At 42.0% G+C, this 15,108-nt stretch overlaps 1 protein-coding gene and 1 long non-coding RNA gene across 3 annotated transcripts; one reads left to right on the forward strand and one right to left on the reverse strand.

The window, feature by feature from the left end:
* Nucleotides 1–1,642: 1,642 nt before the first annotated feature.
* rundc3aa (RUN domain containing 3Aa) lies at nt 1,643–15,098 on the reverse strand. Of its 2 annotated transcripts, none has more exons than XM_058654155.1 (12): nt 15,079–15,098; nt 13,604–13,837; nt 6,182–6,309; nt 5,844–5,977; nt 5,642–5,727; nt 5,366–5,455; nt 4,857–4,937; nt 4,606–4,771; nt 4,368–4,525; nt 3,799–3,912; nt 3,254–3,360; nt 1,643–2,439 (listed from the first exon to the last, which is right to left on the reverse strand). In XM_058654155.1, the coding sequence occupies exons 2-12, from the start codon at nt 13,708–13,710 to the stop codon at nt 2,297–2,299; spliced, it is 1,314 nt and encodes a 437-aa protein (XP_058510138.1). In that variant the 5' UTR covers nt 13,711–13,837; nt 15,079–15,098; the 3' UTR covers nt 1,643–2,296. The 2 variants fall into 2 exon arrangements, with proteins under 2 accessions (XP_058510138.1, XP_058510139.1); XM_058654156.1 differs by having other exon boundaries at nt 6,194–6,309; nt 15,079–15,097.
* LOC131475826 (uncharacterized) lies at nt 9,020–12,453 on the forward strand. The gene is made up of 2 exons (XR_009242541.1): nt 9,020–9,217; nt 10,825–12,453. It is a non-coding gene; the product is annotated as an uncharacterized LOC131475826 (long non-coding RNA).
* Nucleotides 15,099–15,108: the final 10 nt, after the last annotated feature.

The raw sequence follows: 15,108 nt of genomic DNA on the forward strand, positions 1-15,108 counted from the left end.
TTTGCTGAATTTTCTTTCTTTCTTCTTCCACGATGTCGAACATGCCTCTTCCACTCCTCCCCCTCAAACCCACATCCAAATCCCACTCTATCCACTGTGTGTGTGTGTGTTTGGTACTACTTTAGGACATTTTCTGGTGCCAGTATAGTCCTCATGTGGACCAAAGCCTGGTCCTAATAATGTAGAACCTCAATTATGAGGCACTGGTTCAGGTTAGAATTAAAGTGTGTAACTTCTGTTGCCTAAACACTCAGTGGGTTCACATGCATAAGTCGGATTAAGACAATAATTTGTTTTTCTTAGTGCCATGTAAGTACGATAGTCCGACTAAAATCGAGCCAGGCTTAGTCGGACTAACATACCTGGATAATACGATTCATAGTCTGATTACTCCTGCATCTATATGGTTTCAGAGAACTGGGGGTCATTCGTTAACCGCAACAGTTCGCTGCTGCATCTCTTAATGCTGTATTACCTTATTGGCTGTTTTGCTTGTTGCACCTTCAGTCATGATGTGTCACCACAGACACATAATAATAAAAGCACTGCTATACTGAGAAACACAGAGAGAGTCAGCGCTGTGTGAACTCATTTGACTTAGCTTACTCTTGCTTCTAATAAAAAAATTAAATGGTTATAATTGCTTCATGTTTTTATCATTGTAACAGTGAGTCTGCTTCTAGTTTTTCCCTCTTTCAATCCAGCTGTTCAGGCGGCGGTCGTCCACCCTGAAATTTGCTTCTCTTAGCGTCTTCCCGTTAAAAATGTCGAGGATTTTTTCTTTCCACTGTCACCATGTGAGGAAATGTTTATTTCTGTAGTCCTAATAAGGTCAGAACTTTACCGCGTGAAGTGTCTCGAGATGTTCTGGACTGCATGTTGTTATTCGGTGCTGTACAAATAGAGAATAATGATTTGGTTTGAATATGCCCTCCATTAAGTGTCTCTCCCATTATTTTTTACAGGGAGGTCAGAGTCTATAAAGCTGCAGCTGTATCCTGTAAGTGGTAGAAGTTTAGGATCTCCATTAAAAAGTACATCTATCCTTCTGTTTCAGGGGATCCTATTGCTCTCTTATTTGGTTAGAATTAGGTTTGCATTATTTTTTTATGGAGAATATGAGAATTCAGGTCACTCAATGTATTATATTATGCTAGTGTTTCTCAATCCTCGCTGACACACCTGATTTGAATTAATGGCTCGTTATCAGGCTTCTGCAGAACTTGCTGACGAGCTGACTATTGGAATCAGGTGTGCTGGAGCAGGGAAACATCTAGAACATGCAGGGCACTGGGACCAGAGGACCAGGATTATGCCTCATGAAGCCTTTTAATGGTACACCACAGGGTGGAGCCAGAGTACATGTGGCCCATGCCATACAGTCCATACTCCAGCCACATAAAATATGTTTGGAGTAATAATATTTCCATTAACCTCCCATGAACCATTTTCACAATCACTGTTTTGTCTTTAGTTGTCTTCAGCATTTTTCTATTTTCATGTTTCAATAAATCTTAACTTTTGTGAACAAAACAATGAGTGTTTACCCATCTCAGATCTCATTATAAAACTGCATTGAAGGTGGGGACAGAGCACAGACCTGCATTGTTCTTCCTCTGCTGATGTACACAACAGACTGTCGTTAATGGAAAAAAGACAGTTTATTGCAACATAAAAAACACCCCACAATTACATAAATGAACAAAATTGACGGCTTGAAATCTGATTGAATAAATAAATAAATAAATAGACTACAACAGTTTGTGGTGTTTGATTTTTCAAGCAGGAATCATATGCATCTCCAGGGGAGACAGACCCCAAGTACCCTTCAGTCTAACTCACAAAACAGACAGCAATAAGACAGAGAAAGACAGTGTAAAAGCCCATCCTCTACCTCAAATATATAATCTTGATCTCTGACAATGATAATCACATCCCTTTGTCAGTGGCTGCATCCACAGAACAGCCAGAGCTGTTTTGGTTGTATTTAGATGAGGAAAACAGAAGCAAAAAGCTCACTACTACACAGATGATACATTTTAAGGAAGGAAATAAACTGATGCTTTGGTGGAATTGCATGATCTTGTCTAAAGGAGATTCACAAACGTTACAGAGCGGTGGTTGGGAGAGTGTGTGAGAAGTTAATAAGGGACACAACCAAAGTTGATGGATCCTTTCGGGTTGAAGATGACTTCACTCTTGTGTACAAAAATCCAAAGATGGATGGATGTAGAGTCTTGGTCAACGCAGCATCACCAGGCGGACAGGCTGGGGGTGAAATCTCAGTTGCGGTTAGTTAGCTGGGGGAGAGTGCAGGGCTGGGGTCAGTGCTGATGTTGACCAAACACTCGCTGGACTTGAGGCTGGCCAGAGACTTAGAGCTCGGCAAAGATGCCAGAGAGCCGCAGAGACCCAGCATGGAAGGAGTGTTGTCTTTTCCTGCATGGACAAAATCAGCTCATGATCATGCATAGTTCAAGCTGCCCACATGGAACACCACAAACAAGCATCAAGCCTGTCTTTGTGTCACTGGCTGCCACTGAAGGGGTCTTATGCAGTTGGGAAAGTATACAAATACACTACCCAGCCATAACAAAGTTACATACATCTTATAATATAATATTTTGCTTAGCGCCTATCATACAAGCCTGTGGAGGCAGTGCTATGATTTAGGGTTGCTTCAGTTGGGTCAAAGCTGAGCAACGTTTTGAGGTCAGCTGACTACCTAAACCTAAATATACTGAATGACCAGTTCTTTCAGGAATATTCCCTGATGACAACGCCAGGATTTATCATGCTCAAATTGTTAAAGAATTGTTAAGAGACCATGAGTCACATGGACTGACCACCACAGAGTCCAGACCTTAACCTCATTCAGAAGCGTTTGAATGCACTGGAGAAGACTTAACAGAGTGGATCAAAACAGGTGCTGTGACACTGAGTAATCTTTATCAAAGTAATGCCACAGTGAATGTGTTCCACGATCAAGCTGAATTTTCAGTGTGCAATTTTGTTTTTCGACTGTGCGGTGTCTATTCAAACTCAATCAGAAGCACTACATCATTAGTGTGGTGGCCTTTGTGCTAATGAAAATAAAGCACCACTCATTTTAAGAAAATGAATCAAGTTATGCCTTTCCTCCTCAAATAAATATCTGTGAGCTCAATATCGGCACTACAAACCTCCACACGTTTTACTGCACACGCTGTAATGAATACATTGTGATGTACAATAAAAAAAAAAGTCATTTTACCTGCTGAAGTCCAGTCAGCATCTCCGTTCTGTCTCCCGTCAGTCCTCTGGGAGTCAGAGTTCAGACTGATTTCAGCAGACAGCTGCTCAAAACTGTGGAAACTCCTCCTGGATTGACAGAGACATCACCATGGGCACAAATTAACACTGGGTACCATGCTGTGCAGTAATGGCAAGTCTTGTTACACTACATTTATTTCAAGAAAGAGTCATAGTTCTGGTTCTGGCTACGCTTTGGAGTCTCAGAACCTTGGTGCTTTCTGGCGGCCACACTCACACCAGTGTAACACCAGCACTTTTTCTGTAATACTTCCTCAACTTCGCGCTCATCTTCATAACCCAGAATATCACTGATGAAATCATGGTTTGTGAGGAAGAACAAACTATTTTTTGGTTCCAGGCTGAGAACCCACTTTTCAGGTTCCAAATCAATTTTGTTTTGTTTGAATGTGCTAGCTGCTTCAAAATTAGGTGTGGGAACTGGAACGGGCTAACAGAGAGGCAAAAAAAAACATTAACAAAGACAATCTGAACTGATAACTTTACCTGCGGAACAGTTTGACATCGCCTTGGTTGTTTGTGATGGTGGACCACTGGTTGACCAGCGGAATGGAGAGATCTTTATCCAGATGAGAGGAATCACAGGGTGTAAGGGCCGAGCTGAACAAATCACAGACAAAACAGATTCATGTCAGGAGAAATACTATACATTCCAGGAAAATACCATTTACCTAAATAGAGTAAAAGTAAAAATTGTGTATCTCTTCTTCTTCTTCTTTATCAGATGTGTCGCCTCATAAACTGGCAACATCAAAAATTGCATCTGCATGAACTTTTCGTTTCATCTGCTATAAAGAAACATATCTGGTTACATTGTGGACATTCATAGACCAATAACTTAATTCTACTGAGAAAAATGTTCCATCAACAACAACTGTTCCTTATTATATGTTTATATTAAAATGTCAACTTCATCTCCTTGTTAAAACCATTAGAAAAGTTAACTGAATGTCATCCAAGCAGGATGTGGTGTGATTATCTCAGGAGCATATGGTTTCATTTGGAATGTTTTACAAGGTCAGTATGAACTCAGTGTTGTTGTCATGCTTCATTACAGCTGTGCCTGTAGCTCCAGCACAATGGCCTCCAGCTCCTTCTTCTCCTGTTGGCTCTGCACACTCAGCTCTTCCACTTTGGCCCTCAGCCGCTTGTTCTCTGTCTCCAGGTTTTTCAGCTGTGACTCACGCAGACGCACCAGCTCCTCCAGATAACCCTGCACACCAAACAAGGAATTAGTTGCTGGTTTGGTGTGATAGTGGTTGTTTTATTCATTATTTTTTTTTTAGGAGTCACCTTTTGGGCGTAAACAATCTTGAACCTCTGCTCCATCTTGCGACACTTGTTGCTCCAGCTCTCCTCGTCGGTCACGAGAGGGATGTATGGATGATCAGGGACACTCTCCTCACTGTTACTGCTGTCCACACTGTGACGATCATCCTCATCGCTCAGGTAGTCGTAACTGTACAATGAGAGGGGGAGATTGTAGTGTTACACTTGCACACACAGAAAAAATGCTAAAGGTGAAGTGACGAGTTCAGTCTCACCTCTGAGTAAACTTCAGGTAGGGTGTGTAGTCGATGACAGCAGGAGATTTCCCATCCAGAGTCTCACCCTTCAAACAGAAACTGCACAGAAACAAGAGTAAAAAAAAAAACCCACAACACACTTACAAGAAACATAGCTGACTTTGCTTTTTGGTGCCGTTGTTGATGACAAAAAACTTCCTATTAATCTCACAAAACCAATGGGTGTGCACATTATCAACGAGTAAATATCTATTTATAGCATATGGGAGCCTAAGATGTGCGGTAAATATTAGACATTAAAAGCCTGTATATGCTGTATTTTAGACATACTTTCACATGCTTTCACAGAGAAAGTACATTAATACTATAGCAATGTATTATTTATGCATACAGGTCTATCTACTCCAGGTATGAAATGTAGGTCATAAAAGATTTTTAAGGCAGATATATTAATAATGTATATGAATCTGTATATTGTATAACTGAAACACGATGCATGTCACAGTTTGTAGTGTACGTTTTTTCACCTGAAGTCAATGGCACTCAGACCAATCAGCATGCCGGTCAGAACTGTGGCTTCCTCTCTCAGCATAATGGCTCCATCATCATAGAACCTCCTGTCAGGTCAAGAAACATATATTACAATGAATTTGCAGATTAATAGCCAAGATCATTTTCACACCTTTTATATTTATCTAATAATTGCACTTTTGTTACATTGTGATTATGATTATTTTGCAACCCCACTTAAAAGGGACACAATCTGAATTTGGGGACGGTCCCTTTTATATGACTGGTCTGACCTGGTGGTTCTCGTGTCTCTCAGAGCAGTGGACACATATTCAGAGAGACGTTTTTCCATCAGTGCCACTCGAATCCATGCCCGGCCCTGTAGGACAAAGTCAAAAGGGAGTAGGAATATGGGGCTTTGTTTGGTGCTCTCCCACACACACACACAGACACAATCACTATCACGCACACATGAGTGAATGGGAACAAGCTTGCCTTGGCTCGTGATGTGCTGATGTTCTCTATGTTTTCAATGCTGGTGATGCAGCTGTTCTGAACCTTGCTGCATGCCACTCGGATGTATTCCCAGAAACTGCGCTGTCCATCTGAGCTGAACCAGCTTCCAGAACCTGGTCAAACATTTAAACATAGCAGTGACAGCCAACCACACTACAAGCTTGCAGCCATGGCAACAGTACAGCTGACTGTAAAATCATATAAAATATCGCTTTGTTTTAATTCTAATAAGTTTTAGCATTTTTTTAGCTTTTTAATTATACACTTTTACAGCCTTACTAACTGATTTGTCCATCTTGTCCTAAGCTATATGTTACCTGTGGTGTTACCTTTGAAGCGGTGGCTGAGGATGTGCTCTAAAATGGCGGCAAAGTTAATAAATTCCTCAGATGAGTCATCTATGGGCTCTGCTGTGTACTTTTCCAGGAGAGTCTTAACAGAGAATCTGAAATAGAAACACAACAAAGAAAATGTAGAATTCAATCAATTCAAATGAGAGGAGAGGGAAAAAAAGAATCCACTTCACATGTTTGAACTCGTTTGTCTGCTACACAAGCCAGTGAAATGCAGCCGTATGTTGCATCCAAGCTGACAAATGTACTACTGTATTTTGAACCCTGCAACAACAGCAGAGATTTCTCTTTCCTGTTTTGGGAACTGTGCCATCTTATCACACTGAGGTCACCCCAATTGTCTTGTGTACAATGTACAATGTACCCCTTCAGTGCTTTGGCAGTGTTAAGATGAAAACGATACAATTAATCCCCTGTCTTTTCAGCCTTTGTGCATGATGTGCTTCCACGTCTCTTTGGGTCATGTCCCTCTGAAGGATCAAGAATGATCAAATAATTCCCTCCCCCTCATCTATACGTGGTGGTCCGATCTATTTAGGGCAGCTACTGCAGCTTTAGTTTGGCTTTTGACTTCTCACACTCACCCTGCACCCGCGACAGGGAGGAAACTATGCAGCGTGCATGTTAGGAGCCGGCTGTGAGGCACAGGCTTGGGCTGACTGCCTCTGCTTTGATGGGAAACACTAGCATCACCGAGGGCAAGACTGCCCTGGCAGTGGGAAAAACCTCCATAGCCAGGGGAAAAACTACCGTCTCCATGGGCAAGTCCTCCATCTTCAGGGGAGTGACCACCACCTCCATGGGAGACTCTACCATTCAAAGACAAAAGACGACCGTAGCTCTGGGACGAGCGAGCTTCACCCGGGGAACCACAACCACCTCCTTCCGCAAAGCATTGGCATCCAGGCGCAAGAACACCTAAATGGAGAAAACCCCTGATGCAAGGGCAAAGACAGCCACAGCATCGACGCAGCCCAAAAAAGACTCTAACAATGAGTGGAAAACCACATTCTCATCAAGCAAGACCTCCTTCACCAAAGGCAGGGTTTCGATCCTGAGGACTAATTATACCTTCTCCTGGGGTAAATCCTCAATCTCCTGGAACAGAACCACAGTGAGTTTGGGCAACACTGGCATAGCAGTGGTCAAAACATCTGTCACACGAGGGGAGACCACGAGCTCTCTCACCACTGTGACATTCACTCATGGGAACAAGTCTATGTCTATGGTCAAAACCGTCCTCATCAGGGGCAAAGAGAAACACAGCAACGTCTACTGGGATTTTCACACATAAATCCTTCACACTTAAAAAACCCACGGATATGTCTTTCTGGTCAATGATAGCAGGTTAGTAGTATCAAGAAGAGCTGCTAATATTTGTGAGAAATGTGTGTCAGGAGTTTCTAGATCAATAAGCAGGATGTGATTCATATAAAAACCTGTCTGCACAAAGAACAAGAACCAACTCTAAGGTATGAAAGTGCAAAGTGAGCAGCCGATCTAATGGGTTTGCAATTGAGAGCTGTCGTGCTGAGTGTGTTATGTAAATGTGGCAACAATGAGATGGTTTATTGTGTGTCGACTTGCAAAACAGCCATGTGTGATGTGTGTGAGAGAGAGAGAGTGTGTGTGTACTGTTTCATGAGCACGATTCCCCTGTATTGCATGTGCATGTACAGTCGTCAACATCCAGTATACATTTTGGTATAAATGTGACGCACTTGTTGACAAGACTGGTTGATATTCTGAAGCATGTCTGCATTCCCATAACCAGTCTGAACTGAACCAATTGAACTAGAAAACTGAAAGACTGTAACAGTGCTTATAAAGGTAACCTGTCTAAACACTGCTTGGCTTGATTTTTTTATGTAGCGCTGACTTCTTGTGGAATATTCAATTATCAAAACAACAAAAATGGAGAACAATACAGACTCACTCGCAGAAAGGAGTTGTAAACGGGTCACCGAGGACACAACTGGGACAGGGAGTGACAACACAAATACAAGATGCGGGCAAAGCCTAAAATACATGTGGAGAACACAAAGACGCGCATCCGTTCTTTTATCAAATCTGACACTTTGCAACTCATTTCACATATGGTACATACAGTCGTACACAGAGGGAATGTCTTACAATCAGAGGCTATAAGGAACAATGGCCCCGAAGAAAGTGATGTCACCACAGATTGTCCCCTTTACAACAATGTGTCCTTCAACTGTCCGGTGTCGTCGTGGCGGTTGGACAATCGCTCCACTGTCCCGGTCTGCACTAGAGAGGCTGTGGCCACCTACGGCTGCCTCTGTCCATTCACAGGGACACATGGGTGGTATGTGGCCTTCCAGAGCCCACGTCGACCAGCTCAACGAAAGCTTTATGTGACACGGGGGTCGAGCTATCCACGCTTAGCATTCTGGTCTGCTCTGGATTGCAGCAGATTCTACTATTACTTCTGAGGTCTTGCAGAGCAGGGTGTGCTGCATGAGTGTGCGATGCTTTGCGTCGAGTGAGCCCCGATCCCCACCGTTGAATCTGGGTCAGGAAGACGAGCTTCTCCTCAATGGGAAACACCAGCTTCACCGAAGGGAAGACTGCCTTAACTGTGGGCAACACCACCATAAAGAGGGGGAAATCCAAGCTTGCCATGGGGAGCTCCTCCATCATGAGGGGCAGGAGCACAACATCGCTGGGCTCCTCCACCATCACAAGTGGAAAGACCAAGATCGCCCTGGGCAGCGCCTCCTTCAGCAGAGGCACCACCACCACCTCTTTTCGGAAAGCCTTCCTCCCCAAACGCAAGACACTTTAGATGAGAGGGGACTGCGTTGCAGAGTAGGGAGACAGGCAGAAAATGTCACCAGAAAACGGCACCATCACAGAGAAGAAACAGACACCATCGCAGCACCTAAACTGGGTCTATGCCAACTGAGAGCAAAAACTGGATTAAATTTACTTTTGGAGCTTTGACTTGTTACGACCATGCCGGAATTATCAAGGACACAGGTCAGTGGCATTTTAAGTTTGTCTCAAAAGGTCATGGTTTCAAGGTTTATTGGAGCTCCACACTAGATTTGGGAGAACTCCTGCAAGTACGTGCTGCACTCATCCATGAGCTTCCACTTTGTAGAGAATTGTACAATGCTTCCTTAAATTCTAAGATTAAGCTGCCTGACTGTTTATGTGAAAGCATTTAAAATCATAACAGACTGAAGTCACCTGCAGCAAAAAAAAGCCTCTGTGACCACCTAAATTGGCAGCTTTATCTCAAAAGGACCATTATAGTGGATGATTGTAAATTCCTCTGTAAAGTCCTTTGATCTGAAGAGGCATTGCTGGCATGCCTTAAATGCAAATGGATGGAGTGGAAAAGCGACATGCTCTTGGTACGATTTGACACTGAAAAACAACTGCGGGGCCTTCTGACAGTCTCCTTTTGTGCCTCCTCTCACTCAGCCTGGATCCCCGCCCAGCCCACTCTCAGCTCTCTTGAAATGCCCTCTTGTTCTCACTTTTCATCCCTCTACTGTACTTACGCATGAGTGTTTGATCTGCAGCACCACCTGAAATAACCAACACTGCATTTATCGGCTTAAAACTAATCACACAGAGCTTCATATTAACCCTCTCAACTTTTTTTCCTCCCACATAAACATTTCTGTCACTCCTTTCTCTTCCTCTTCCTGTCTCTCTCTTTAGTCTTGGCATAACCAGCAGGATCAGATGACACAAGCAGACTCATCACTGGCCACAGCCTTGTGTAACTCCATCCAGTGCTGTGTTTATCATCCTGGACTGTTGGGGGAGAAGGCCTGCCCAGCGCTGGAGCGGCACATGCAGCCAAGAGAAAGAATGCCTTGTGCTCTGATAAATATGAAGATAAGAATAATGATCTGGGCCAAATCCTAATAATAGATGTGAAAATGTAACTACAGCAGGGTGTGTCCATCTCTCTCTCTCTCACCCATCCCCTCTGCTAACAAGTGTCCAGGCAAAGTGTTTCATGGTCAGAGGAGGTGAAGACGGATCAGGTGAAAGATTGACAATAAAGGCTGAGAAGCAGCAAAGAGTGTAAATCAGATGTTTGAGCAGGACAGAGGGGGGGAAAAAATTAGGAATAACAGGGAAATCTGGTCGGGATAAGAGAGTGGGCGGATCTGCTCCAACATGTAGAATCTTCTGCTGTAATTTCACATAATTCAGGTCAATGATAGAAATAAAAGTAGTGTCAAAATCAGGGAAATTAAAAAAAAAATCGAAAAAAAAAATGCACAAAAACAGAAAAAAGAGAAATCTATGTTTTCTGAGACATGAAGGTTTTAAAACAGAAGGTGGAGCATGGCACAAAATGATGCAGCAGTCACCCTGTGCTATTCCTCAGAATAATAAAATAAACAAAAACAAAGAGCTACCCACTTGCAGAAGCATGTCTAGCTGATGTGAATATGTATTTGTGTTTACTAGAGTACAGAACATTTTATTCTCTCTTCTCAAGAGCTTCGGCCTCAGCCATTACACAGCAGCACACCACACACACTCCCTCCCTCCCTCCCGCCCTCCCTGTCCTTTCTCTTTACAGGCAGGTCTCACTCATCTTATCTGTGTCTTCTTAGGTTCACCATGTTCACATCAACATGTTCCTCCAGTCACGGATGACGGCATGACAGCTCTTTAAACAGACAGAAGCTACAAATCCTCACATTTCACACATCAGGAGTGCCGCATGAGGCCTGTAAACAAACCACCCTGTGACTGCAGATCCACGCTATTAAAAGTTACATTCAGCTCCGATAAACAAAGTTAACCTTTTAGTGGCATGAAATTCTCAGTTGACTGCAGAAAAGCTTGGCCCTGTCATTTTAAGATAAAACCTGTTGCTAGTGGCAACAGCACAGTCGGCACTGCTGTCACTGTGGACACGACGGATAAATATCACCGACTCTTATCTCTGGGTGGCCAATAAATGTAATTCTTTTGGATGTTTCGGTGTTTACAACAGTGTGACGGATATTTATGACACCTGACACAAGCCTCTGCAGGAAGATACACATTTTTTTTAAGTTGGGGGCCGTTTTAAAACCATTTTTAATCAACTCTAACATGTATGGCTATGCTGTTAGAGTTGATTAAACATCAGGAGAAATTGTTGTGTTCTTTTTATTTTAATTATAAGTATTTCAGTTGATTTACCGATGACCCAATTGTAATCCCTCCCTGACTCAGGCCTTGTGTAGAAGTTGTTCCCTGTGATGGTGCAAACGTTTGATCAGGTTTTCCTCTATTTTACTCTATTGCTTTACATATGTGTCTCCAATAAAATAAAATAAGTATGGGACTGTAAACAAGGCAATGAAGAGACATTAAGAAAGTAATAACAAGTGATAAACAGAGTTAAAGAACCTTATCCAACAACATGTGAACTGTTTGACCCCTAAAATTATTCCCTAAATTGAAAAAACTTCATCAAATGAAGTGTTGCGAACTGAAAGTTTTAATCTCTGAGTGTTCTGACTGTTAATGTTAATGTAAGACTGGGAGAAGGCCAGATTTTATATATATACAGTATATATACACACATATGTATGAAAAAAATAAAAGCTTGGCTTGGTGTACTAATCACGCACTAATTAGAGCTCAGCTTCTGTAGCCAGGCAGCAGCTCAAGCTGTACAAGTCAGCGCGACAGGCAGCACCCTGATCCTGTATCCTGCACCAACACGATGCTCAGCCCACTTTAATGCACGGCTGAATCAGAATCTCTACCGTTCTTCACTGTACGGTCACAACAACCTACGACTACTTGAATGAACTCTGACCAGAGCGGCATCGAGAAGAACAGAAAAAAAAAAACAGATGCAGGAAGAAGCATGGACGTGAACCTAATCACTGTCATCATGTTGTTTGTCTGAAAAACTGTGTAGTGAAGCATTACTGATGAAAAGCTGATGATGATGTTTGAGATTCATTTCTTGTCTTGTCCACAGTGTTTGTGTGTGTATTTGTGTCCTTAAATTGCTTACATGATTAAACTGGTCGAAGTGCAGTCGGTTCAACCATAGTGCTGCCGTGCTGCCCACTAATATTTCTCTGTGTTGTCAGTCCCTTGTGAGAACTTCTCTTTAGTTGCAGGCATGCTCTGTGAGGTCTTGTTTGTTTTTGCTTCACTGTATGTGTCACTAAAATGTAGGAAAAGAACCTTAGACAGAAAGGTAGTGGAATAAAAAATGCTTGATTGTGTGTCAATTTTAGCATCAGTCTCCTTTTTTTATTGGGGGGTGGATTGGATGCATGATGTAACTTCCACAAAATATGCAAGTACATTTGTAAAAGTGTATGGTAGCTTTAAAAGAATAAGATTTTTTAATGTACTTTAACTTTGCGGAGGCTGTTTTTACAGCAGCCCAAATCAGCCCGAGTCTGTGTGTTTTTAGTATTTTGCAGTAGAAGCTGACTGTGCCAACAAAGAACATCAACGTCCTCTCTGGTATGTGAAGGCTATGTAGCACCCTGGCACACTTAGGAGATGGGGGGAGGGGTTTGTTGCAATCTGCAGTCTCACCATTAGATGTCACTAATTCTTACACACTGGTTCTTTAACCTTGTAAGCAAGGAAACTACTCTACTGTGCATAAAAGCACTTTCATTCCTGACCTTGAACATGTGAAAATGAGATGTGAACTGTGCAGATGTTTTATTTTCCCTTTTGTCAGGTGAGTTGCGATTCCTCTGAGCTAAACTGATGGAGGTCTAATTGGTGGATGATGAACTCTCTGGTGCTGCACAGGCACTCTCAGCTCCAGCCGTTCTGAACACTGTACAAGACAGTGATTTATGGAATCCGTATAAAGACCATCAGCACTCTGTGTGTGCTCTGTGGGCTGAGGACCACTGACACAGGGGGGAGGAGTCCTGGACAGGCCCTTGTCCTGGACAGACACTCAACCTGTCTGTGGTGGAGAAGCTGTTGTCTCTTAGAGAATTGGTAATAATAATAATAATATTGTTACACAAATTTTACCAGAATTTTCTGGCAACATTGCAGGTGTCTTAACCTGTTCAAAATAAAATAGTTTTTCATATAAGATGATTAAAATGACATTAAAGAAATGTTATTAACAAACATGTGATCTTCATTCAGAGAAATTGTTACATTCAGCAAATGCAAACGTTTGCTACAAAACACTACAATATAACAGGTAATTATAGATTGTTATTATACGGGAACACACCTGCCCCCTGTTTTTCTCCATCCTTATCATTGACCTGTATTATCATTATCATCATGTTCCATTTAGCTGTTAAACGTACATGAAAGAAGCAGCAGGAACAGCAGGATCGGGCTTCATTTGTCACACAGAAACAGAGCATGTCGACGACTTCGTGAGGTGTGTACCTGCAAACCGTGATGAGGTTCTTTCGCTCCACGCCGACGCTCCGTGCAGACGCCTTCTTCGATGTCAAACCCATAGCCATTGCTGTCTGAATGCAGCCCGACTCCATCCAGCGGCGGCCCCGGGGCCTCTTCGGGGAGCGTGCCCAGGCCAGGACCCCTCCCTCCGTAGGCCCAGTGTCCTACAAACACCCGCTATCCACCGCGAGAGAGCCACGGACGACGCTGCTGCTGATGCTGGAGAAGGAGGAGGAGGAGGAGGGCAAGGTAAAAACAATTACATGTAAGACTTCCGGGTTAGACTTTCAAAATAAAATCATTTTGATTGGTGCGTTTGACAAAGCCTTTATTTTCAAATTTTGTTCCGGTTTCAGAGTCCAACAAAGCTTTATTGTTTTTTTTGTTTTTTTTAAATAAAGCTTTATTGGTAATCACAAAAGGAGTCCACATCAGAATGTTTTAAAAGTATTATATTTTGTTACATTTGATTTATTATTACATTTTCCCATTAAGACATTGTTTATACAATTATATAAACAAGAACAAAAAGACTCAGGAACAGCTTCTACCCACAAGCCATCACTACACTAAACACAAACAAACACTCACACACACACACACACGCGCACACACAGGCTGATACACTGACACACACACACACCACCAGGACAATGTGCATATATTGTAATAAAACACTGTACATATTATCTATTTATCTATTTTTTATCCCTTTGCACTGAACACCTTGTTCCTTTTTTTATTACTTGTACTTTTTTACGTGTACTTTGACACTCGGTTGCTGCTATAATTTCTTTGTACATTGTGCAATGACAATAAAAGGATTCTGATTCTGATTCTGATTTATAATAATATCCCTCTTCTTATAATAATAATTTCCAGCAGACTGTACACTGAGGTGTGTAATGCTGCCCTTCACAGTTCAAAGTTCACAGTTCTCTCATCTCAGTTCCAGTCTTGTATAAAGTACCTTAAAAGGGATACTTGAGTACAAGTACAAGTATCTTACCAAAAAATTATTTTAGTAGAAGTTGAAGTAACGTTTTATATTATTACTTCAGTAAAGGTATATGACATGTACTGTACTTAAGTATCATATAAGTGTATCATTGCGTATCAGTATATGAGTTAGGATTGTGTCATGGTAGTGGTAGAGCAAGTTGTCTTTCTTGCTGCAAGAAAAGACAACTTTTCCATTTACATGCAACCCCAAGTTGCATGTAAATGGGTGAATATAAAATGGGCAACAATGTAGTGTAAAGCAGCTCATCAAGACTACAAAAGCTCTATATAATACAGACCATTACCAACTCTTCTTTTTCTGATTTTATTTGGTAGTAATGATTAACAAAGATAGTTAGGGGAAATGTAGTGGAGTAAACGTTGCCAGAAATATAAATATAAAAGTAAACTACAGCTACGTGAATGCATACTTAAATGCAGTATTAACGTATTCTTACTTCATAACTGCACTGCTCAGTTCAAACCCA

Source organism: Solea solea, chromosome 16 (assembly GCF_958295425.1).
Source record: "Solea solea chromosome 16, fSolSol10.1, whole genome shotgun sequence".
Taxonomy (NCBI): domain Eukaryota; kingdom Metazoa; phylum Chordata; class Actinopteri; order Pleuronectiformes; family Soleidae; genus Solea; species Solea solea.

Excerpts from the sequence above, each read along its gene's own strand:
- rundc3aa (XM_058654155.1), bottom strand. The coding sequence starts at position 13,710 with ATGGAGTCGGGCTGCATTCAGACAGCAATGGCTATGGGTTTGACATCG. Across the intron at positions 6,310-13,603 it reads AACCTCATCACGGTTTGCAG|ATTCTCTGTTAAGACTCTCC; the intron begins GTACACACCTCA and ends TTTCTATTTCAG. Across the intron at positions 4,772-4,856 it reads TACCTGAAGTTTACTCAGAG|TTACGACTACCTGAGCGATG; the intron begins GTGAGACTGAAC and ends CTCATTGTACAG.